The sequence below is a fragment of the Suricata suricatta genome, chromosome 11 (assembly GCF_006229205.1).
Source record: "Suricata suricatta isolate VVHF042 chromosome 11, meerkat_22Aug2017_6uvM2_HiC, whole genome shotgun sequence".
Taxonomy (NCBI): domain Eukaryota; kingdom Metazoa; phylum Chordata; class Mammalia; order Carnivora; family Herpestidae; genus Suricata; species Suricata suricatta.
Window position 1 is genome coordinate 39884562 of NC_043710.1, and position 26265 is coordinate 39910826.

Consider the following 26265-nt stretch of genomic DNA (forward strand, 5'->3'; position numbering starts at 1 on the left):
TTTTTTTTTTCAGATTTGTATTATTTTCCATCATTCTGAACTAATGTTCCTTCACCTCTTTTGTCCCCCTTCTGTTTGTTTAAGATGCAGGAGAGCTGTATGTTTGGGGAAGCAACAAGCATGGGCAACTGGCTTCCTTGGCTGCTTTCCTTCCTCTACCCCAGAAAATAGAAGCACGTTGTTTTCAGAACGAAAAGGTCACTTCTGTCTGGAGTGGGTGGACACACCTGGTTGCTCAGACAGGTGAGAGAGCAGCAGAGACTCTGTGGTTGGCAAGAGTAGTTTTGGCGGGAGGGGACAGCTGTCTTAACAGCTCTGAATGCTCAGGGCTAAGTAGGTGGGTTTTTACAATGAAATGCTTTCAGGACCGGGATGGGGAGGATCTGGGATTGAGCTCTGCGGTCAGGCAGATACGGAGCTGTTCCTCTCTGGATCAAAGGGCTGTACCCAAGAAGGCAGGGCTAGGTTAGACAGACTCTTTCTGGTCCTATGAATCCTTGAGGTTTTGAGAAGGAACCTGTTGCAGCAAACGTCACCCAGAAATTTGTCCAGGTTGTTGCAGAGGTGGGGGGGTCTTTGCCTTATCATAGCTGAAGAGATGACTTCACTTGCATTTCTACCTGAGTCTGAATTAAAAGTTTTAGAAACGTAAAGATTGGTATTTCAAGATCGAGGCAGGAGCGTTATTTTGAATTATGGGTATGATATTTTGATTTAATTTCCATTAACCCTAACAAGCCAGTGATTCGCACATCCTGTATATTCCCTCAGCTGTTCCCTTACGGTGCCTTGCCATCCAGCTCTTGGATCTTTATCTTTTCTTGAGTCTCCTTCTCTTTCCTGTCTTCTCTGTAGGGCAGTTCTCCTTTTGTGGTCTCCATATTGCTGATTTTGTTCTCTGGGCTTGTTGGTTTATGGCCTCTCTTCTTCCCTGCCTTCTCGCAGCTCCTGCTGACTTGGGTGGAGTTTCTCAGACAGGCAGTTTGTGATTCTCAAGACCTATTATTATGTCAAAGCCTCCTGGACTTCACGGGTTCTCAGGAGTCCCTTTGCCTGCCTTTGGCCTGCTTGTTAGCGACATGTGGATCTCTAGGCTCCCAAATACCTGCCTAGTGACTGCTAGTGACTGCAGTGCTTTCTGGTTTTTGTAGGTGTTCAGGTCAGCTTCAGTTATCCTTGGGAAGTCCCGCATACTACACATGTGAACACATGTACACTTGTGAGTGTTCATATCAATGAGGCTTTTCATTGGTCTTTTAAAAAATTTTATGACCATTTTGGAACAGAGGCCTGTAGAACAAAGGTGTAAAATAGACTTTTCATATTGAACACTTCAGAGGATGCTCTAAAGGAGAAAAATCATGACTTTCCTCAAAGAGGTTCAGACTGCTTAAAGATTGGGACTGTCCACACCAAGTTTTCTTTTTTAAAATTATTATTTAAAATTTTTTTTAAAATGTTCATTTAGTTTTAAGAGAGAGAGCATGCACACATGAGAGCATGCACAAGCTGGGGAGGGGGAGAGAGAGGGAGACACAGAATCTGAAGCAGGCTCCAGGCTCTGAGCTGTCCCACACACAGCCCGATGCAGGGCTCGAACTCATAAACCATGAGATCATGACCTGAACCAAAGTCAGGCACTTAACTGACTGAGCCACCCAGGTGCCCCTACACAGTTTTCTTAAGGAGGCTCATTGAGCATAGTAGTTGTTTATTTGTATAATTGTTAATGTTTGCCTTTTACCCCAGACACTGAGCTCTGTGAGGGACAGCACCATTATTGATCTTATTCACTTCTGTATCTTTACTTTCTAGTTAAAAGAGAGTAAATATTCAAATGCATATGAGTCAGGGTGAACAGCTAGGATTTCTGACCTCTTTCCTTGGTTTCACTGGGTCTCTTCATATTCATGAATCCAACAGAATCAGTTATTGTTTATTGGGAACCTATTGAGCAATGTGGTGAACATGGGAGTAACAGAGGAGAAAGACCTGGGCTGTATGCTCCCTAAAATGTGGAGACAGGCCTAAGTCTAAGAATGTAGACATGGAAGACTTTACCATCCACCCATCTGTCCATCATACAAATGGTGAGGATCTGCTTGTAGAAGATCTAAATCCTGCTCTCAAGGAGCCCCCTGTCGAGCCCCCTGTCCATTAGGGGAGACAGACCTGTTTTCCAGTTTTGGTGCATTGTGGTAGGAGATGTGCAACAATAGAGCAGCGTGCCGGAGTGGCATAGAAGGTAGCGGTAGTGTGAGTAACTGGGTGTTAACAGGTGGCTGTTTCATGGTTAGTCAGTCTTCAAAGAACTACAGTGCAATAAAATACCCTTACTACCAAATGGTAGTGAGTTTGGTTGAGTCTGTCAGTAAATGCTTTATGTTTTACTTATTTTTTAAGACAGAGAGAGATGGAAGTTGAATGGGGGAGGGGCAGAGAGAGGGAGACACAGAATCCTAAGCAGGCTCCAGGCTCCAAGCTGGCAACACAGAGCCTGATGATGGGGCTGGAACTCACAGACCGTGAGATCATGACCTGAGCTGAAGTCGGACACTTAACCGACTGAGCCACCCAGGCGCCCTGTCAGTAAATCCTTGAACTAGTTAGGTTGCTGACCAACAAAAGACACAAAGATGCTGCTTCTTGGGTGCTAGCTTCGTAGCATTGTAACTGATACTGATTTCCACGTCTGGGCCAAAGCTCAGCCCTCGGGGTGGCAGGTTGGAACCCGGGGCCCTAACACTGAGTCACCCCAGCTGCTCTGGGACTCAGCTTCACATCTCCACCTCCACTTGACAGCAAGATTTTTTGCTGTTTCAGCTGTTTAATTAACTTGTTAATTCAGATCTCTTGTTTAAAAACTCTTGTCACTTTCCCTTAGTCCAGAATGGTCGTAAGCTGAGATAATGAAGTATCCTGGCTCGTGTACTGACTTTGGGAAAATGGGAGTCTCCTGCTTTTTGATTCACCAATTTTGCACTCTTTCTAGTGGTGGTAGCAGCTTTTGCCCTGGCCCAGGGCCATTGAGAAGAAGCACTCAGGGCTCCCAGTTTAATCAGACTCAGTTGCTGATATTAATGGGAACAAGATTTGCTCACAGGGTCAGAAGCAGCTCATTGATGGAACAAGGAGTTCCTTGACTCTAGATGTTTGTACAAGCTCCAGGGGTGAATTGCTCCTGGGACCTGCTGGCAGGCCCCAGCAGCACAGAGGCTGCTCTCGGGCTCATTCTGGAAGAGCACTGGTTGCGTGATCCTGGTTAAAAGAAGGATTTATGCACACTGGCCATATATCTGTCCAGTAAGATGGGATGGGGCGGGGGGAGTTAGGGTGACAGAAAGAGGAGTGGACTCTGCTTTTCCCCAGCTGCCTGCTCTCTAGACCAATGATTCTCAACCATAGGCGATTTTGTGCCCCAGGGAGCGTTTGCAATATCTGGAGACGTATTTGGTTGTCACAACTGGGGGTGCTACTGGCCTCTAGTTGGTAGAGGCCAGGGATGCTGCGGGACACCCTGCAGGGCAGGGGCAGCACCCCACAACAAGGGAACACCTAGCCCCAAATGTTAGCCTCGCCAGGATTGGGACCTTCGGCCCAGGACTCACACACATCCCCCGCGGCAGGTGCTCAGCTAGGGCCGTTCACATGCTGCCAGGATAACCTGAGAGCTTGTCCGTACGGGAATCTGGGATGCAGTCTCTGCCCTCCCTCTTCCGGAGACCGGTGCCTGCCTGCCTGCAGTGTTTGCGATGGAAAAATACTTTTCTCTGTTAGTCAGAGGCACTTGGAAAGAGTCCAAGAGAACCTGTTCTAAACTGGGAAAGTTGGCAAGGATACCTGTGTCTCAGGCTGGAGGAGCTGCATTCTAGAAACCTTTCCTAAGCTGCTTAATGTCCCTGATCATTGTTCTCAGGAACTTCGTAGGACTCCTGGGTGTCGTTATCCAGGCTCAGCGACCTGCAGCTGTCTCATCCGAGAGTCATGGTTTCCTGGCCTGAGGTGCTTCTAGTAAGATTTGGGTGGCAGGTCTGGGTACCGTCCTAGCTTAGCGACCTTCGCTTCTCTAGGCCTCACTATTCTCATCTCTCACATAGTATATTAAAACCTGCCTGCATTCTACACGGGGCTGCCGTGAGGTTCAAATGAATGAATCTGTGTGAAAGATCCCAACTATGGTAAACTGCTGTACCCTCCTAACTAGGGGAGGGGTGCCTGAAGCTGGGATGTGTAAGTATATTAAGGAGTAAGCCAGACTTCTAGAAAGACTTCCATGTCAACGGAGACTGCAGAGCCTGAGACATGCCCGCTTCCCCGAGGGCTCATGCGCTGTCCAGAGAGGCGATGCTCCATGCCCAGCTCTGCGAAGGGAAGGTTCCTGAAGTCTTTCACTTACATGTAGCTGACAAGTGACTCTTTTGTTAGGAAGAGTTAGGAAGAACTTTATGGCCGTACAGGTAGTTTTCCTGTGAAAATCTCTGATCACAGTATTGCTCCTTCATGCTACTCATCCCATTTTGTAAGCATATACGTCCATCTGTATTCCTGTTTAATGCTAGACTGTCTTCCCTGTGAAAGCCATGTCTTTTTTGCTCGCGGCTGTGTCCCCAGCACCTGGCACAGGCCTGGCACATGGTAGATGGTTAGTAACTACATTGCTGAACGAATGCATGAACGGCAAGGTAGAAAGCAGTGTGGGCTTTGCAGTCAGAGAGGCCTAGGTTTCTGAATCCCAGCTTTGCCACCTTCCCGAGTGTGTGGCTGTGGGCAGCCCCCGCCCCCACCTTTGTGGCCACCACCGTAGGTCAGGCCCCCGAAACCTCTTGCCTGGATCCTATGGTGGCCTCTGACCTCCTTGTCCTCCTACACTCACTCCTTTCCCTCCGATCTGTTCATTATACCTGGAAGGTCTTTACAAACCCACTGTTTCACATTTCAGTGGCTTCCTGTTGTTCTTATGATGAAAACACACTCCTCAGTGGTCCCACGAGACCCCGTGTGGTCTGCCCTCTGCCTGCCTCCCCAGCCCCATGTCATACTATGCCAGTGCTGGCTGTCCAGCCAGTCTCCACTCTGGCCTTTACCTGGTAGCTTGAATGCATCATTTCCCACCATAGTGCCTTTGTACCTCATGTTCCCTCTATTTGGCACATTTTCCCCTAGACCCTTTCTTTATTTTGACTTACTTACATCCTTTTTCCCTCAGACCTCACCTTGGTCATTTCCTTCCTACAGAGGCCTTCCCTTGCTGTCCCTGACTAATCACTTTTCCCTTTTATCTGTCTCCTAGCACTACAACTTCTCCTTTGTGCTGTTTTTTGTAGGCCCCTCCTCCCACTAGACTGTGAGCTCTATAAGGGTAGGAACTACCTTGGTTTCACTCAGCATTATATTCTTGGCAAAGAACTTGGCACATATGAGTTTGGTACTCAATCAGTGTTGGAGAGATGAACGAATGAGCTTATTTTCTCATTAGGAAATGAGGAAATATTGCTGACCTTGTGTGAGGGTAAAATGAGATGATGTCTTAAATCTTCCAGCATCCATGAGGACTGGGCTCATGTGTAGGTTCAGTACACATTAGTTTCCTCTGCTCTTGGAAGCTCGGGAGCTCTCCGGAAATCACATGTCCCATACTTTCACCTTCCAGCAGAAGTCTCTGGGAGGCTGGTTTGGATGTCTCTGCATAGGTAACTGGTTGATTCAGGACCCTCCTGGAAAGTGTGGAAAGATCAATGCTTACAAATGCTAAGTGCTGGTTGCTAGTGATTTATTAGAATCTCAAGGGGAATGATTTACACAAGATCCAGACCTTAATGTGGGGTTGGTCAGTGTGTCTAGAATCCAGTTGCTTCTGGCATGCTGGAAGTGTTCCTGGAGCCACGCAGTATCCCAAAGTAGCCTTGTGGTCCCACAAAGGCTATAGATTGAAAAGGTGAGCCCACATACAGTTCTTGACATTCTTCCCTTGCCTCAGTGTCACCAAGAAAGTCCTAGAGACTTGGAAGTTTTAGAGACTCAGATGGGAACACTGAAAGAAGAGAGAAGGTGACTTTATGGCAGCATTTAAGCTGGAAACCCGATTCTACTTTTCAGTGAAAATTTTCCCCCCTCCCATCACAGAGCTCCTGGTTCTTGGTTATATCCTTTTAATCGAGATGTATTTTATTCTTTTGTTTCTTTAAAGTGGGGAATTGCAGTGCACACGTGGAAGGGACCAACTCATAGCCACTCTCCTTTCTTCAAGTGTCACCGACCAAGAAATATTTTATTGTATTTGATGTCTAAACATTAGTGAAATCCAAGCCCAGCCATTGATTCACACTGGGTTTTTTTTTTGAGTTTATAAATATATCTAATGCTGATTTTTCTGTTTTGGGGCCAAGATCCTTTCTAGAATAGGGTGACAGTGTATATTATTCCATCTTCTTTGGGACCATGTATTGTGAAACCTCAACCAAGCTCAGGAGGTTCTGACCTCATGGGCTCTATTTAAAGCAGATGGTTTGAAATTCATGATTATGCTTTAGAACTTTGAAAACACAATGGTTGAAAGTCAAACCCTGCCCAAAGGACTATTTTGAAATGAATAGTTTTTGCTTATTATTAAAGTCAATGGTCTTTATCCTAGAATCCTTAGAATGTCAGGAATGGATGGGAAATTAGAGATCATCTGGCCCAACTCCTTCAGCTTAGAGTTGGGGAAACTGAGGACTGAGGAGGGGGAGTGAGTGAAGGAGGCAGGGCAGAACTCAGGTCTCAAAGTTCTCAGTCCAGTGCTCTTTCCACGTTGTCATATTCTCTCCAGAGATGATGAGGGGATGGGGATGGCTTTACTGATCAACCCAGGGGCCTGATCCAGGAATGGTAGTTCCTTCTGTATGTGAAGTTCTGTTTCAAGAAAATGGATTCTTACCTGAATTGTGTAGCCATAGATTCCCTTAATTTTGTGTGTGGAGCAGAAACTAGGAGATGGTGCCCAGGAGCAAGGGTCAGGAGGCCACTCCAGGATCCATAGAAACAGCTGCATTTCTGCTTAGGGTAAGACAATAGCAATCATAGTTCTTTCTTTCATTTCTTTTTTTTGAGAGAGAGAGAGAGAGAGAGAGAGAGAGAGAGAGAGAAGTGGGGCTCACCTGGGGCTCCTGTTTTTCCTGAAGAAGGGCTCGTGCTCACCTTCCGGGGGCTTGTGCTCAGTTAAAGTGGGTCATGAGCTCACCTGAAGTGGGGCTCAAGCTCACCCAGAGTGGGACTCAAACACATGAACTGTGGGATCATGACCTGAGCTGAAGTCACATGCTTAACGACTGAGCCACCCAGGTGCCCAGTCATAGTTCTTATGGACCACTTTTATCACTATAAAGCACTTTTGTATCCATTTTCTCGTGTGAAGTTGGCAACATGGGTGTTATTCATGTGTCACAGACATGTCCCTAATTGGTTAGCTACCTTTCCCTGATCTGTTAGACTGGCAGAGCTAAAACTTGAACCTGATCATTTGTCCCTAAGCCTGCTATTCTGATTCCAAGTATGAGTCTCAGGATGCTCTCACTCATTAACTAAACTTCTTTTACTCTTCAAAAAAGCTTCTTTCTCCAATTTTGGTTCTTCTAAGAAATAAGAAAGGAAATTCTTAGTTATCCTTGATCCTTCAGCAGTCATTTGTGGAGTGCTTGCTATATGTATATAGCACTACCCTCCAGGGGTGTCTGAGTGGCTCAGTAGGTCTGACTCTGGATTTCAAATCAGGTCATGAACTTGAACTTTGTGGGGTCGAGACATCCATTGGGCTCCGTGCTGGCAGTGTGGACCTTGCTTGGGAGTCTCTCTCTTTCTCTGCCCCCTGCCCCCAGTAATCTCTCTTTCTCAAAGTAAATAAATAAACTTAAAAAGATGTTTAGCGCTATGCTATAGAATATAAGGGAATATAAAACTACTAGAACTATTTCAGGAAGCTTGTGGTTGAATGAACAAATGAAATACGTAGTAGAAGAATAAAAGAGTGTGGCAAAGAGAAGAATGGCCCAGACATTGAAGGCTCTGGGGTTTCAAGGGAAGGAGAGGTGAGGGCGGGGAAGGGTGGTCAGGAAAGGGTGTGAAATCCTTTGGGAAAGTCACTTTTTCATGGGTGGAGCGTTTGGGACTTAGTTCTTTTGCTTTTTTTTTTTTTTTTTTTTTGTCCTCTGGCAAGACAACACTCTCTGGTCCCTTTCTTCCCATCTGGGCAATAGGAAGTTGTGGGCGTAGTGATCTCTAAGGACAATTCCGGCTCTGAAATTCTATCCTATATTAAAATAAAACTGGCCTACGGGAATAATTATGGAAGTGTTGGAAGATCAAGTATAGTGCCATTCGTTGCAGCTTGATTTATAAAACCAACAAATGTGTGGACCCAGGGAAGGATTGTAGGGGGATCAGTTAAAATAAATTATGATACAACCATATGTTAGAATAGATCACTGTTAAATAGAATGTTTTAGAAGGATATTTAATAACAGAGGGATGTGCTCATGATATAGTAAGTGAAGAGTAGATTCCAATAAGTTACTACATTATAACTTCTAATTTTTTTACAAGAATGTTTGCATAGGAGAGACTAGAAGGAAACACCAGAATTTTATCTTTGATGGTGAGATTATGTGAGGCTTTTATTTTCTTTTATATTTTTATGCTAAATAGTTTGCAGTCTGATTTTATCTCCCATAAATGTTAAGGTTAATGAATAAAATTTCTTGCCTTCCTGTGCACAGAACTAGCCCCTTCCTGGGTGTATGTCCTTGACAAATCACTTCCATGGGCCTCAGTTGGGAGGCATGGAGGTGAAGCAAGAGACTGTAGAAGGAGGCAGGGATGCAGAGATCTATTTTTGGCTTAGTCATGAGTCAGCCTTGTGACCTCAGACAAGTCCCTTCTGAACATCCCTGAGCCTTGGTTTCCTCGTCTGAAGAGGGAAGTTGGAGGTCACAAAAGGTCCTTTGAGCTCCAAGATACTCTTGTTCCTAAAGATGGGAATTTCTGCACTGTTGTGGAATTGGTTCAGGGCCTCATTGGCTCCTGGTGTCTTTGCTCTCTTTGCTAACCCTCTGCACTGGGTGCAAGCCGATTTTTCCTGTTCAGAGTTTAGGGTGGGATCGAATAGACTTTGTTGGTAGGGCTTGGAGCAGAGAGGGTGTGGTGACAGCATTGCGCCACTAGAGGGAAGCATTCCCCTTTCCCACCGTGCAGTCTGCTCTTCAGGTGAATTGCCTTGATTTGCCCTGATTTGGTTTCAAATTCTAGAATTTTAGTAATTAAAGAACTCTGAAGATCACCTGCTAGAACCCCTATTATGCTGCAGTTATGATATAATAGAGGCCAGAAAAGGCAAGTGACCTATTTAAAGTCACACAGTATGTTTTTTCAGGTCTGCACTATAGTGTTTAACAGAAGGCTGCAGACAGAGCCAAGAGTGTGGTCACCTGAGTCCAAGAAACAAAGATGGTTCCCACGATTGTGCAGGAACCTGAGAGATCTGCCTGAATATAATTTACCGAGATGCTCTGGCCAGGTGCGAGAGGCCTGGAGATAGGGAAGAAAAGATATAACTCTACTCCGAGGAGCTCATGTCTGGTGGGAGAAGCACATACAGACACACAGTGCTGCCTAGGGTGTCTGCCTTGATCAGGGTCTGTGCTGTGGAGGTGACTTGGAGGCTGGCGTAGGGAAGGCCTGCAGGTGTCTTCGTGAATGATGGCCTCCAGGGTTAGGAGCTCAATGCCCCTGGACGTCCAGTTTGTTATTTCCAGTGCATCATTTCAAGAAGTGCTCACATGTTCCTCTGTCCAGTCTTACCACTTCTTGAGATTTGCAAGGAGTGCTGACAGTTTATCTCTCAGCTTTGAAAGGCTTGTTTTCCTTGGCCCTGGGCTGACTTTAGTTTTGGTTTTTAGGGTGCCCAGCAGCCCTGAGCATTGTGGTAAAGTGGAATTATGGGCTGGTCTGGGAGCCAAGCAGCTGTGCAACCTTGGGTAGTTCCTTCTCTCTGGGCAGGGAGGTCAGGGTCTCAGCTGCAATGGTGTCATATCTGCTAGAGGGATGACGTTCTGGTGTTTTTTTTTAATTTTTATGTTTGGCAATGAATACTCATTGATCTGTGGTCCGTAGAAGTGCAGAGTGTGTCCAGCTGAAGCAGAAGCAAGATTCACCCTTTGAAGCAGGATCATTCGAATAAGGCTGGGCAGCCTGGCTGGTGACAAGTGCGCTGGGCCTATAGGGCCACCAGATGGCAGCAGTGAGCAGGCAGGCAGCCTTGGGTGAGGTGAGTAGGGCCAGCATCCAGAGTCAGAATTAGCAAGGTCAGATCTGACCTAGAGGTCACCCAGGCCCTCTTTTTATGGATGGGAGAGCTCAGGCCAAAGAGAGAAGAGGTCATCTAAGGTCTTGCTGTGAGTTAATACCTGATTGTCTCCTTGCTTGTGAGGAGAACTGAGATTGGTGTGGCCTCTAGCTGGCTGCCCCCCAGGAGAGCCTGGAGACAAGGGCCTGGGCCCTGGGCCAATGAGCCAGAGGTGGGAAGGGAAAAGGACAGCAGTGATGCATCCACCTTGATCTTGGTTTCTTTAAGCATCTGGTCCTAAAGACTTTTCATCTTTGCACGTGCAGTAAGGGTGGTGTCTGTTATCTTTTCTGCTCCCACCTGTCTGCCCAGTTCTCCTCTGGACCAGGGTCTTTCCATCAGGCTGTGCTATGATGGGATCTTCCTCAGGGGTCATCTCACAGCTTCCACGCCCAACAGATAGGTAGGCACAGTAAGACACGAGTTAATACAATTGGTTGAACGAAAACAATGGTTTTAGTTTCCAAGTGGTCAGAGTAGGGCAGGGAACCAATACATACTAGGTGCTCTTCCGGGTACTGCTGCTTACGTGCTCCTCGTAACTGTGTGAGGTAGGCTTCACTTCCCTTGCATTGCAGGTGAGGAGACTGAGTCTCAGAGAGGCTGAGTGGCTTGTCCGAAGTAACACAGCTAGTTAAGCAAAGCAAACACTTCAACCAAGCTCCATTTGACATCAAAGGTCACATTCATTTCAGTGCATCATGCTGCCTCCTTTCAAAGTGGGCTGGAAATGTGGCCGGTGTCTCAAGCTCTCAGAGCAGGGAGGGACAAACACTGTTCTCTCTTCCCGGGAGTAGGGAGGCATGGTGGTGGGCCACTGGGGAGGAGGCCTTAGAAGCAGCGAAGGGCAGGCTGTCACGGGCAGGTTTGGGTGGAGGTCTCCGTGCTTGGGCTCCAGAATTTGTCTCTGGCGAGAGCACTCACCTCTGGTCCCACGAGGCTATTGCCACACTTGGGCACTTTCTGCCTACTGTCACCTCATATGGTGGCCCACCCTGTGCCCCCATCAAAATAGCCACCACCATCCTCTCCACACACTCTCTCTGCCCTGCTCTAGTTTTCACTATAGCAGTTTTCTCTGCCTGAAACCATGACTTCTTTATTTGTTTACTTGTTGTCACTGTCTCTTCAGCAAACGTGACCCTCCTGGACGAGGGGCTTGTTCTGTTTTATTCACCTCTGGGTCTCTCCCTGCATAGAGGGGAGGCTTGGTGAGCGTGACGTGACCCTCCTGGCCTCCAGATCTCACCTGGCATAGGGGGGAAGCTCGGTGAGCGTGACTCGCAGGGCACAGGTGCAGCTTTGGGATGTGGAAGCTGTGTCATTTCAGTGGCTCAGCTTGGGAGACCTGGCCTGCAGCCCCGCCCCTTCCTGCCTTCTTGGAGGGGCCCAGGGCAGGGAGCCTCAGCTCCCCAAGGCTGACAATGATGCCGGTGCCCTAGGGTCATAGGGCCAGCTTTGAGCCTGTGTGTCTGCAAGGCCTTGCCTTGGGTCCTCGGTTTCCCTTTCTGTCCACAGTGGGTGGGGACACCAGTTATGCGGTGAGCTCACCAGTTGGTTCTGGGAAGGGCCCAAAGGTCCCAGGCAGAGGGCTCGGTTTATTCAAGGAATCCTCCTCTTTCCTGGTAGGGATTGATTTGTTCCAGGAGCTCTCTAAAAGTGAGCATGCTTTAGTGACTGGCCTGTAATTTCACCATCATTTTTAGGTTCTTGACAGAGGGCACTGAGCTTGCCCTTTCTCAGGGGACCTTGCCCGTCTCACAGGAGCTCTCAATAATCATAGTGACAGCCAGTGCCCTAAAGTGCTCTCGGATGTTGCCAAGAGGAAAGTGGCCCATTTTGAGGAATCTTGGGTCATCTTTTTCCTAATCCGAGAGAGATTTTTTACTTTAGGAGGAAGCCTGATGTGGCCAAAAGAGCCTGAAGAGCCAGGTGCAAGTTTTATTTGGCTGCTTTTTGGCTGTGTGATCTTAGGCAAGTCATTTAACCTCTCTGGTCCTGAATTTCCTCATCTGTTAAATGAGATTCATAATATCTAATTCCTCTGCCTCCCAGGGATATATTATGTCATTCATTCATTCACACATTCCTTCCTTTACTTCCTCACCCTGTTGAACAGGCAGAGTTGAGGGGAAGGCATTCCAGGCAGCAGGAATACTGGAAACAAAGGTATAGATGTGGGAGGTGCCCCTTGTCATCGTTCGCTTAGCTTGGGGCCAGGTAGAAGCAGAAGGGACTGGAGTCTTTCAAGTATAGTAGGCATGGGTCCTTATTCAGGCTTTATCTGTGAGCAGGAGAGGCTGAGGTTTCAGTGGGGGGGGTGGTGGTGGGGTGGTGACAAATAGGGACAGGTCACTCTGCTGCAGCCTCATGCTTTCTGTTTCAGGTCTCATCTCTGTGGCTGAGTCCTAGGTACTTTGAAGTGTCGGAGTGGGGGCCCTGTCCCCCCTGAGCTAGGTGACCGTTGGGATGCACAGGATTGGTGGAGGCTGGAGTTAGCTGGCTCATTGGTTTGCCTTCTGAGGAGCATTCTCCGACCACATGGAAGGTCACTTAGGAGGCCGTCTTGTTGCCTTCAATAAGCATTTTATAAAGGTCTAAAAAATGAGCAGTTCTGGGGCTTATCCCAATCTCCCTAAGGAGATGGGAGTGCGTGGGGAAGGGCTGTTCACATTTACCAAAGACACACTGTGTGTCGTGTGTTTTGCCAGGGCTTTACAGAATCCTCTATTTAATCCTTGCACAAAGTTTGCTGAGTAAGGCTCACTCCCATGTTACTGGGAGGAAGCTGAAGAGAGGTTAGGGGATGTGGGCTCACGCTGCCTGGTTACTTAGCCTTACAGTGCTCAGTGTGAAATGGGGAGGGGTCAAACAACGTCGCCTTGTCAACCCGAAGGTGTTGTGAGGATCAGGTAAGGTCCTGGATGGGAATGCACTGTGGACTGGAAAGGGCTGCGTGCTCAGCAGGGAGGGGGTCCGGCTTACTACCGCTTCCCAGTGAAATCATTTGGGATTGGCTTGGGTCCTTCCTGCCGGGGCAGATAGGAAGTTCCAACCTTTGGTTTCTCATCTGTGCACTTTCCTCTAGCCAGCCCCCGAGTCAGTGGCTCCGCTCAGCACTTCTCCCTTTAAGGCCACAAATAGGAAGGACTGCTCTTTTTTCTTTTTTTTTTTTTTAAGCAAGTTAACCCTGTAGTACAAAATTAACATCAAAGTGAGCTTTTTTGCCATGCTGGTGAAAACAAGAAGTCATGGAGTTTTAGTGCTGGAAGGGACCATCCTCTCTTTATTAGAAATGTGGGCAAACAGGCCCCAGGGAGATGGTTCTACAGCTAATGGATGCAGCGCCAGGGTTGGAACCCAGTGGGACCTGTGCCCAGGGCCTCTTCACCACTCCACATTGCCCTTCTTAAGAGAGACCTCAAGTGCTTCACTGCCTGTATGGAGGAAGAATCCAGCTTAATAAATTTCATTACACCAGCCCCTTTATGTAACCAGGCTGTTTCCGGGTCCTAGCAGATGGTCCATAGTAACAGTGCTTTGCTGATTTGGTTGGAGCTGATCCTATGAAATGAAAAATCCTGTGTAGCAGATGCCTTTCCCAGTCCCTGGCCACGGAAAAGTCAGTCTCTCCAAGGAAGGCACTGTAGCTTTGGTAACTTACTGTCTCTGGTGTGACTGGAGGTGAGTGCCCCTGGAGGGGGACTTAAACCATGTCAGGTTTTCACAGAAGGTCGCACTGGATACTTAGAGTTTCTTGGCAGGTGGGGCGCTGGTAAAGAATGTTTCTTCTGGTGCCTGAAGGACAGATGGAAGCAGGGAGCAGAGTGGGAGGGAGATGAGCAGATGTGGAAGGGAAAGGACAGTCTGTCCCACCGTGGGTCTGGCCCGGTGGACCTTCACACTTCCAAGGCCATGCACTTGCAGATGGGCAGCTGGAGTATTAGATGTAGTTTGTCACCCACATCAGCCTTGACATAGTCTTTGCTCTCAAGCCTCCTCCAATACCTTACGTTGAAATTACCGGGCCTCCAGGTCTCCTGATTATCTTGCCCTTTCTGGTGGGTGCTTGATCATAATGGGTTCTCAGTGGCCTCGTCTGGCGATGTCGTTACTGCCACTGCTTGACACAAATGGCAAATCCTTGAGCCGTTGTCTATGGAGTCGGCGTCACTTCCATGGGTCACTCCTGACCTTGTCCTGCCACTCAGTTCTTGCCCTGGAAGGGTCCTCAGACACGGGGCTGGGAGAGTGCTTTGGTATTTGTGAGTACAGGTCTGCTAGGATCCCCACAGGTCTTTTATGTCCACCTGTCACGAAGAGTCTGGGAGAGTTCCCCGTGGGTGGAGTTGGAGGAAATTTGAGAGGCACCAGCCAGAGTCATGTCCCAAGACATTCTCACTGGTTGAGCACACACTGGCATTCCAGGCTCCCTCCCTCTTTGCTCCTGTCCCTGGTGAATTATTTGCCCACTGAGAAAGATTTGGGGATACCTTTGTCTCCCCTGTTTGAAGATGTTAATCTGGACCCCTCATTAACCAAAAGCCAGTTTCTCTTTGGAGTGAAAGTAGTGTTTCTGGGGGGTTGTGGGATCTCTTGGGGTTTCAGAGGTGGAGCCCTAGCTTTCTACATAAATGCTTTAATACCATGATGAGCTCTGCAGGATTCATGTCCCAGTTTATGGTTTGTCTCTGGGCCTGTTCCTGCAGGGCCTTGGGCAGTCTGCAGGGGGAGCTGTGTTCCCACAGCCAGGTGCTGGGATTTCACTGAAGGGCTTAAGTGTCCCTCTCTGCAGGCCAGCGTGCTTGGGAACTGCGGCTTTCCTCGGCACACCAGACTTTCAGGTCTTGTTCCCAGCTCCAGCCTCTAGCTTGGACATCGTGAGTCATCAGCAGCAGCAAAAAACGCGGCCTCGCCAACAGCTGGGTGCAGCGCCTGGCCTTTTTTCTCTTCTTTTTTTGTAACTTCATAGAGATGGAAGCTGCTGATGACCTTTTGTAATGGACAGTGACTGAAGGTAGAGTCCAGGGCCAGGGCAGCAGCTCTAGGTAGGGAGAGGAGGACCCTGAGGAAATGGGGTGGGAATGTGTGTCTACCGCTCAGCCCTGGAGCCTTCCAGAGTCATCCAGGGAAAAAGGCAGTGAGGGACTGTGTGGGCTTCACCTGTCTCTCTTCATTTCTGCCAAGGAGCCCAGACAGCCTGAGCTGATGCAGGTGGCAGCAGGGGCTGTGAGACGTTCCTGGTGCTTTTCTCAGAAGCCGTGGACAGGATGTAGTAGAAGTCAGGGTAGTCTGGGTTCTAGTCTTGCTTTGCTTCTAACTCACTATTTACCCTCGGGCCCCATCTTATTTCCAGGGCCTCACTTTTCCCAGCCAGAAGCAGATGGACGGGTTAGAGTGCTCCGAGGTCCCTTTCTTTTATGAGTGAGTCTGTAATGAATATAAAGAATTTTGAGCCCTTTCCCCATGATTGCTTTGAATATCTGTAACCTGTAGCTACTTTTCCAGATGAATAGTGCTCACTGCAGAAGGACATAGGTATGGTTCTGACTCTCTAAGAACTTAGGTCTTCCTCCTTTCCTCTCCCCACAAGGTAGAACAGAGGGAAGCAGAGAAGTGGGATTCTAGTTCTGGCTCTGCCAAAACACATTGTGTGTCCTTGGGCAAATCATTCCTCTCCTTCAGCCTTATTCTCATTTTCTTTAAAGTCAAGGGATTAGACTTGGTTCTTGGCTTTGCATCCCCTTGCCCCATCCCTTGCCCCCACCCCCACTTGAGCCTCCTACCAGTTCTTCTGCAGGGTGTGATTCTTAGCTGCAGAAGCCCTGGGGTATGGTTTCCTTTCTTGCTGGGAGGGAGAGAAGCAAGATTATTTTTTTAATTACGCAGCTAAGATTAGGCAGCAATCTGCATTTTAAAATGTTATTAATAAGAGTCTAAAAGTGTTTGAAGAAGCTCTGGAGTCTGAATGTGACACGAGCTGGGAAACATCTGCAGAGCCCCCAGCCTCCACTGGAGAGTTCTCTCCGGGCACCAGGTGAGTGCTGGGTGTGGCCGGCGGTCTGGCGAGTGCCTGGACCCCTAGAGGAGTGGAGGACCCACTCATTCAGCCAGAGCAGCCCTCTGAGAGCCGGGACTCAGAGCCCAGCCTCTTCTGATGGTCCTTTGCAATCTGGTTTTAGAGAAAGAGTGATGGTCATAATATTACTAACACCTCTGCTGGAGTTTACAAAGTACTTTCATGTTTATTGTCTCCCTTGCTTTTCATCACAGTCCTGAGAGGTAGTTAGAGCAAGTTTCATTGCTCCTGCATGGCTTGGCTGAGTTCTCTTAAACTTAAGATTCTTCCTTTAGGCAAGGTGGTGTGCAACAAGGAAAAGCACCAGGCGGGGAGTCGGGAGCTAGGTGCAGGTCTTGGGCCTCTGCCACCTTCCCCGACTCTGCTTGTCCCCTCTCCCTACTTTATGTTCTCTATGGCACTTAGAGTCATTTGCCAGGGCATATATTTTATGTAGTTTTTGGTCATTTGCCAGTCTTCCTCCTGCTTGAATATTCCTTGAAGGAAGGACAAGAGTTCTGTTTTGTTCATGGCCGTGGCCTCTAGCACCTGGGACAGCACCTGGCATATGGAGAGTGGGCAGTCAGGACGTGCTGGATATTGAGTACCTGGTTCTGCTTCTAGGTAGTTACTGTGACTTGGAAAAGTTATTTTCTTCAGTTTTGTCTTCTCTTTGGGAAGATAAATGGGGTGGTCTCTGATGTCCTTGGTGGCATACAAAAGTCCATGGTAACGGGACTTCTGTCAACAGACTTTGAGCCTCTGCTTTGGCTCAGGTGCTGTGCTGGGTGCTATGAGGAGTACAGAGAAGATAAGAAAGAGGATCACTGCTCTTCACTCTCTGCTGGGTATGATGGCTAATTTTATGTGTCAACTTGACTGGGAGATGACATACCCAGTTATTTGGTTTGATTATTTTGAGTATTTCTGTGAAGGTGTTTTTGGTAAGATTAACGTTTATATTATAGACTGACTAAAGATGGCTGTCACTAATGTGAGTGGGCCTCATCTAATCAATTGAAGGCCTGAATAGAAGAAAAGGCAGATCCTTTTACAAGTAAGAGAGGATTCTCCTGCTTGATGGCCTTCTAACTGGGCTATCAACTCTTCCTCTTGACAGCCTTTGAACTGAGATATTGACTTTGCAGATTTTAGACTTGTCAGCCTCCATAATCATGTGAGCCAATTCCTTATAAATCTCTCTCTCAGCATCCTATTGGTTCTGTTTCTCTGGAGAACCTTGACTAATTCAGAGAGCAACATGAGACATGCCATCAAACAATCTTACAGTTGGCAGCATAGAATAATTGTTGGTACAAAGGTACAGGCATCAGGCCAGTGGCTCCTAAAGGAAGGGGTGTCAGAACAAGGGGATGACGGGAGACTTTGGGGAGGCAGTGGCATTTGAGCCAAGCCCTGAAGGGTGAGAAGGAGTTCTGTGGGTGGAACAAGTAAAGCCCACCAGCATTATGGGCTGACCAGCATTGCAGACTGGGGCCCAGCATTGACCTTCCCTGGGAGAGAGGAAGCAAAGTATGCCCTTGACAAAGGGGCTGCCATCCAGCATTGAGAGAACATGGGTGCTTATGGAAAAGGATTGTGTTGAAGGCTAAGAAGCTACTTAAATTAACTAGAACCCAGTTTGAGGGAAGAAATCATTCATCCTTGCTTTTTTCTGAGAAGCACCAGCCCTGCATGATATAGATAGTCCTGTGGCTGGGCTAGGGCTTACTCAGTGTGCAGTCTGTCTTGACTTCTATTACCAGTGTTCCTGATTTGACAGCTAATAGAGTCAGCGATGAAAATGGAGCAGCTGGGTGGAAAGCCTGGCACGTTGTGGGACTCTGATCTTTGCCATGTAGGCCAAGGATGAAGCTCACACAGTCACTCTGCAGCCAGGCTCTTTGCGTCCCTGTAACCCTGAACAACCTCCAGAAGTCCTCGGGAATGTTCACATTTGAAGGGGCAGTGCAACTCAGTGACTGAGGGCACCAGCTCTGATGCCACTGACAGCTGCGGGGCCCTGAGCCTGAGACTCAACCTCTCCTGTGCTTTAATTTCCTCACCTGTAATTTGAGGATTATAATCATGCCACTCATGAGGTGTTTCTGTCGACTAAATGGGACAATCCATGTAGAGTTTAGCATAAAATAAGTGCCCTCAGAATATTAGCTGTTATTATTAGCATCATCATGGCAGCTTTGCAGCGTACTAGCTCTGTGGTCTTGAGCAAGTCATTCAAATACTGTGATCTGTTTCTTTATCTGTAAGATGGGGTTCACACTAATCATTTAGAGCTGATTAAATTAGATGACGGTGGCAGTGCCTCAAGTAGAGTTTTACACAGAGTCAGGTCTCAATAAAATTCTCCCCAGTCTTTTACCTTTTGTCGTTCTGTTTGTAGGCTTCTTCTCCCCTTTTCAGTTGGGCAGCCTCTGGTTGGACATTTGATTATTGCATTGACTTTTTCTTCCGAACTTTTTCCTTGGTGGTATTCGTGATACAACTTTGGAAAGGAAATTTTATTAAGCGGTAACAGGATATACACTCAATCCCAATCTTTATTTAAATTGTTAACCATATGCATCGGCTTTGATATTAAAGTGGGTGCTTTCTTTTAGGACACTGGTCAGACTAAATATTATAATGATACCAAAAACATTGGATTATACAGCACTCATTTTGATAGTGAAGATTTTGAGACATCCTTGTTGAAGTGTAGTTCAGGAAATGGCTCCAAGGCCATTTACCCCAGTCCTCTCATTTTATGTGTAGGAAATGTAGGGCCCTGGAGGAGAAGGGACCTGTTTAAGGTCACATAACCTCGCGTAGAAGCCAGGAATAGGATCCAGGTCTTCTGAGTCTTAGGTTAAAGTTTTCTCTCCCTTCCCCACTGCTCTCTTCTTTTTCCCTAGCTTTAATTTGTTGGTATTGCATGGTACTTCCGAGGCCTTTGATGTGCCAGACACTGTACTTGAATCTTTTAAAAATCCAAAATTCCAAGACAGCATTCAGTGCTCTTCTCCTTCTTTGGTTGTCGGTGGAGACATTGACCCCAAGACGTTGGTAGGTGGGAGCTGACTGAGAAGATATGACACAGTGGTAGACACTGTGGGTGGACACTGGAAATCCTTGATGAGGCTATAGAGTTCAGCCAGGAGAACAAGAGTACTGGTGCTTAACATTTACTATGAAATGTCACATACTTTTTGCGAAAATATCCTTACAACAACCCTACAAGATGTTATTCCCATTTTATAAGTGTTGAGTAATTTGCTCAAGATTATGGAACCAGTGGATAATAAAATTCATTTGTTCATTTGTTTATTCGGGCCACAAATATTTGTTGAGCACCTGTTTTGTGCTGAGTGTTATTCTAGGGTGCAGGGGGGAGCAAACACAGGCAGTCCCTGAAGTCCTAGAGCTGACTCTGAAGGGGGGACAGACATTAATCAAAAGTGCTCCTAATGAGTGTCCATTTACAAAGTGAGATACGTGTCTCAGGACGAGGAATGCGCTTCTCCAAGGTTGTTGCACAGAGGCACCTGATCTGAGCTGAGGGCCCAGCCGAGGTGACGAGGCGGTTGGAGTTAACCAGGTGAAGGGGGCTGGGGTAGTGGAGACAGCCAGGGGCAGGAGGGAGGAGGCGGTGTGGCGGCCTGTGGAGGGCGGCATGGTTCCTCGCGCACCTGTGCCTCCAAGCTCTCCTTCTCCACTCTTCTCCTCCCGTGGGAAGATGAGGCTGGGGGACTCCAGTTCTGGCTTGACCAACCCTCGGTTATTAGCACCTTTTATTTTTTTTTAATTTTTATTTATTTTTGAGGGGGGGAGGGGCAAAGAAGCAGGGACAGAGGTTCCAAAGTGGGCTCTGTGCTGACAGCAGATAGCCACCCAGGTGCCCTATTAGTGTAAAAAAAATCTCCATGTGGCAGAACAAGGGATGAATTCAAGAAATCAGGTTCTTCACTTTAAGGATGTAGAATTAATAACCTGAGAGTAACTGGTGTTTGTCAGCAGGTGAAGTACAAATGTAAGCAGTTCCTATCTAGAGAATGGCTCACTTCTTACATGTGTGGGCTCTAACAGGCCCCACAGCACCTGGGGTATGTGACGGAGGGACTGAGGAGCTGTGTGACCTTTTCTCTGTCTTGACCCAGGAGTGTCCTTTTTATAACATCTACCTCTGTTTGCTAACTCATTTTGATGCCTTCAATGACACTGTTCCCTTTTGGGACATTCTTTTAAGAACATGTGAACGCTCCTTATATTACACTGTAATCCATCTTCCTCTCACCTTTAGGATCCGTTTCCCTGGAATGGGGTAGAAATTCCCCTTACCTGAAGAGCTTAGGTGTTATTGGAGTGACTTCTCACCTGCCTGTACTACCATTACTGACAGCCCTCCTGCCAGGAGGATGCTAAAGGAAGCCACCTCCTTGAATATTCGCCACCTCCCCAGCCTCCTGAATATCCTCTGACCCTCCTTTGCCCCACCAGGGCTTTGCAGACAGGTGTCTTTTCCCTCACTTACTTCCTCCTTATTTATATTTGACTATTTGTTTGCAGAACAAGATTTAAGTCATTTTAGTAATGAAATAATATGAGTCCCATTGATGGGACCCCGGATCTGGCATTGTAGCCATTTTGTCTATTTCTTTTAATGGTATCACCACCTTCCCACCAATCCTGAAATCTGAAATCCTGAAATCTCAGTGCAGCGTCATCTCCTCCTGGTTCCCTGCTCTGACATCTGATAGGATGGTAGGCCTTGCAAATTCCAGTCTTGTTTTCCCCTTGTGACTTCAACCCTTGGTTCAAGGCTTGTGTAGTTGTAGTGGCTGTCTTTCTTCCTTCCCCTTTCACTCACTACTGCTGTGCCTTTGGTTAAGCGCCTAGTTTCTTGTCCATCAAATGGGGTGGGGAAGAGTGATAAGCAGGGTACTATGTAGAGAATGCTTAGACCAGTACATAGCACACAGTGGGTGCGATGCAAGTGTTAGGCATGAATGTTATTTCCGGTCCCTCCACCTTTGCCTGATGCACCATCCCCAGACACTCCTTTGACCAGGCATCAGCCCTCTTCCCAGTCTGCAGTCTCCCCACAGTCTAGGTAGCAGCAGTCTCTAAAGTGAGCATGCGAGACTAATTGCCAGGGTACGGGAAGAATAAGTTATGACTCCTTTTCTGTGTTTTTATCTCATTCTTTTAAATTTTCTATTTTGTGAATATATTTTACACTGTATATTTTAAAATAAGGGCATATTTGTAATTTATGTATGTATGTAATATAAGAATATATTTTAATAAATAGATGAATATATGTGAATTTGTGATGTGCATATATGTATATAAATAAATATAAATATGTATATACACACATACATATATATACACACACATACATACATACATATAATCACATAATATGTTAAAAAACATTTTACTAACAGGTGAGTGCAAAGCAGCAAGTTTGGGGATCCCTGGTCTGAAGGTGAGATCCAGACCCTGAGCCTGGCATTTCCCTATGGTGGCCCCAGCCTGCAGTTCTGACCTGCCTCCCAGTCCCTCTTCCTCGTGACCCTCACTGTCTCTCCGCTTGACCTGCCTTGTGCCTTTTGGTTTCTGTCATTACTTGTCCCTTCTCCCTACTCCTAGAATATTCTCCCTCATTATCCCATTTTCTTTTCCTGTCTAGAAGTTCACCTTGAATGTCGCTTCTTCCATCAAGCCTGCCAGGAGAATTCCAGCTTGAAATGGTTTCTCCAAGCTTCTTACCCATACTTTGTCAATGCTACTTACTTTGCCTCTGTTGTTTTCTGTGTTGTGTTGGGATCTTTTGCCACCTGTATTTGATGTCTTGGCTCCATAGTGATTTTATGTCAATTTGCACATGGACATACCTTGAAATTATATTTTACTTGCTAACTTTATTTTGTGCTGTCGGTCATCTTTCTCATTTATCTGAAGACACACACCTATACTTTTTGGATGAGATTCATGTATCTATCTTTTATCATACTAATATATAATTCTTTACTATTAGGAAAAAATTCATTTGTTACATTTGTGCTCTGAATCTCCTTGGATTTGATAGCATTCTTCTGCTTGAGACATATTTTTGTCTACAATGCATTAGTGAACATTTTTTGTATGTTGCTTTCTTTTATGCTAGGTGACCTAACATCATAATCCTTGTGTTAAATGCCTTTATTTCAACACTTACAGTCCTGAGTTTTGCAGGGTGTCCCGGGAAATGACTGGGGACACAGAGGCATTCCCCCTCCTCAAATACTGTAAGCATTGACAGCAGCGGGGTAGTCACTGGAGCTACCAATGGTGTTGGAGTCAGAATTCACGGATTTTAATCTTGATTCTACCACCTGCTGGCTGTTTGGTCTTGACCAAGTCACTTAACTTCATCTGTGAAATAAACCTAGTAATCTGTACCCCCTAGAATTATTTTGAGGATTAATTGAGATAGTGGCTCTGAATGTGCTGGGCACCTAAGAAGTGGTCAGTATGTGTCTGTTTAAAAGGAAAGGAAAAATAAGAATCTCTTTTGTCTTCTGTGAGCCTTCTGATGCAGAGTATATTTTGGGGGAGAAATAGATAGCTTCAGAGAGTGAACTGAGCAAACCTAGACTGGAGAGTGAAGGCTGGACATCCAGTCAGCCTGGTTTTGGGGCTTGTCTCTAATAGAATGTCTGTGGCCTCCTGAGGGAACATGAGAATTAATTAGTTAATCTTTGTAAAGTGCTTTGAAGGTGAAAAGTGCTATGTAAGTAGAATGGTTGAATTGCTATTGGACGTGGAATAATGGCAACACCATATTCAGACAGGCTTGCCTGCCTTGGACATCAATAATCAATAGGAGAGAAGATTCTAAGATGTTTTACTTGATAAGAAAGGATTCATTGTGGGACTTGTGATAACAATTCTTTGATAGTCTTGCAGATAGCAATGTGCCAGTTGCTTCCAGCAGAAAAATGCTAGGGTCAGGTAAGAAGTAACAGTCTCCTCTTTTAGCTTCTTGGAACTCTACCTGCTAAGGCAGTCTGATTGTAAATTCTACCCAGCTCAAGTAGTGGGACCGTTGTCAGTTTTGGATGCTTTGTGGGTCCTGGGTACATGGGCTTTTTCGCGGGTCCCTAGAAGTGAGGGAAGGATATTGAGTGTTGAGTGTCAGTTATCCAGTGATGCAGACCCATGGGAGAAACCAATACAGAATAGTGCCACAGGCTAGTAGAAGGAGATGTGGCTTAGCTGTGTGACTTTGGGCTAGTCACTTCTCTGAACCTTAGTTTCTCACCTGTTAAATGGGAACATAGTATTTGATGAGGACAGTAGTAAAGGTGGCTCCCAGGAGGGTGGGTTTCACCCTTTCTGTGGAGGATTGAGGGGTCAAAAAAGGCGTCACAGAGCTGGTGGTATATGAGCTGGACTGTACAGGCGGAGCCATAGTTTGTCAAATGAGTAACGTGAGGAAAGGGCTTCCATGGCGAAAGGAACAACACATGTGAGGCCATGGAATAGCGTATCTGAGGGAACCCCCTCCTAGTTCCTGTCATTTACCTGGTACCCCCTGGGCTGCGCAGACTTTTTCCCTCTTTGAGGAAGCTCAGAACTTCTTGTGAACTTCTTGGCATCTACGTTGGCATCCATGAGCAGATTGGTCCTAAGGACTGTATCCCTTCAGTATTCCGACATTTCCCCCGTGAGTCTGTAGTTGTATTTTAGCTGACACTATAAACCATATGTTGAATGTGGGGCCAGATGAAGCCTTGATACCAAACACAGTAGTATCATAGTAGTAGATTTGTCTAGAATTTAATATGCATTGCTTGGTGTTTTGTGTCTTAAGCAAAGTTTTTCTTTGTTAAAATAAACATGTATAAAGAATTTATACAGCGCACATGGTGATGCATATTTATTGCAGAGAATCTGTTAATAATCTATGCCTCATCGGATTTTGCATTTCTGTTGAAATAACAAATGTGGCACTTGGTACAACTGAATGAGTTCGGTGAATTTTTTCTTATCTGGGAGAAGAAAGGCATTTCTCTTTTTCCAAATTGCATCTTCTTCAATCATCTTTTGCACTGGCCAGCTTCCCAGGTGGTGCATCTGGGGAACTGAGGCTTTCCTGGCTGTAAATGATTTGGTCTTCTTCTCTTCTCTCACTCTTTTCCTTCTAGCACACAGAGATACTTGCCTTGGGACTATGAGAATTGCTTTTTTTGGGTAACAGCTCAGACTCTGAAGGTTCTTTTATGCTATATGGGGAGAAAACACATGAAATTGGCTTTAATTGTGCTAAGAGTAAGGTGCTAAGAGATTCTGGCATGGGGCAGGTCAGGAGCCTGGGGGACTTCTGGGTGCCTGATGGGCCCTGGACTGCGTGAGAGGGAGGAGAGCCTGAGAACAGACATCTGGGCAAAGCGCAAGGAGGGGTAGGGAGGCCATAAAGTGTGGTTGATGAATTCCCTGTAGCCTAGTCCCTGTCTTTTAAAATGCAGGTGCACAGGCTTTAGAATCGGCCTTTGCTGGAATCCAGCTCTGGCGTTCACTGCTTGTTTGATCTGGGTTGGGTCATTTCACCCCTCCGAACCTCAGTCCCCACGTCTGTGAAAGTGGGGATAGTCGTGTCCTCCCTGTGAAAGACAGGATGGCTCCTGGTACTTGGTAGTTGGTACTAAAATAAATGTTCACACTTTTCTTGTAATTCTTTGCCTACCCATGAGACCATAGCTGTGGAATATAGCCTTAATTCAACTAATGTTTGTTTTTAGAAACTGGCAAAGTGTTTACCTGGGGCCGAGCGGACTATGGTCAACTAGGGAGGACGTTGGAGTCTCATGAAGGCTGGAAACCACAGAGTCATGATTCGGCCCTCCCCTGCTCAGGACCACAGAAGAGCATGCCTTCCTGTCTGCGTTGCTTAACAGGAGCAGCTGAGGTAGGATGTGACTTTCCATAGGTGTGATACGTCTCTGTCTTTTCCTTGTCTTTCATTGAAATGGTTACTGAGGGCCTACTGTGTGCTTATAGTGAAGGCATTATGGTGGGTTCCATGCCAGACTCTGAACGGGTCCTTGCCTCAAGTTGCTTGTGGTTTAATATGGTAGGAAAGGGAGTTACCCGGATAACGGTACCTCAGGGCAGACTGTGTGTAACTCCTTTAGAGAGATTCCAAGTACCCTGTGTCCATTTCAAAGAGTGAAAAATGAATTCAAGCTACTGTGATTGGGTTAGGCTAGTGTCATGGAGGCCATGGCTTTGAGTGGTGCCTTGGAGGATGATCAGATTCGAGTATGCAGCTGTAAGAGAGAAGAGGACTCTCAGGCAGGCACAATCGCTGGAACCGAGTCACAGGGGTAGGAAAGTAAAGGAACTATTTGGTAGACCACTGGTGGGTCAGTTTGGCTAGAGCATGAGGTGTCTGTGGGGGTGAATATGAGATAGTATCCAAAAGATGGGTTGCAGACTGATCAAAGGGACTTTTATACTGAGCTAAGTATTTTGCATTTCTGTTTATATTTCCAAGTGCAGAAAATATTGTAGTTCAGTTGCTTATTCAAGCCCCTTTAATTCCCTGAAATGTCTTGAATTTCTACATTTAAGGTAGGAGTCTTAATTTCTCCAGGGTGTGTGTTTCTGTTACTAAATTTTACTTTACTGTTGTCCTTAAAAAAAAAGAAAAGGCTAGCTTTTTGAGAAGAGTGAGGATGGCCATGTAGGAAATGTGCCTCTGAACCCAAGTTGGCTTAATGAAGGAGTTCAGTCTTCATTCAGAGTCTGTCAAAAAAATTAATAAGCTAGTGAGACTTCTGTA

At 46.5% G+C, this 26265-nt stretch overlaps 1 protein-coding gene across 5 annotated transcripts in view; it reads left to right on the plus strand.

The window, feature by feature from the left end:
- Positions 1-26265, plus strand: part of SERGEF (secretion regulating guanine nucleotide exchange factor) — a 227839-nt gene that overhangs the window by 25212 nt on the left and 176362 nt on the right. For 3 of the 5 annotated variants that reach the window (XM_029914558.1, XM_029914559.1, XM_029914561.1), the window contains 2 exons: positions 85-243; positions 25223-25389. In XM_029914558.1, the coding sequence (XP_029770418.1) occupies positions 85-243; positions 25223-25389 (326 nt within the window). The remainder of the gene's footprint in view (positions 1-84; positions 244-25222; positions 25390-26265) is intronic. The other 2 variants (XM_029914560.1, XM_029914562.1) reach the window with 1 other exon arrangement.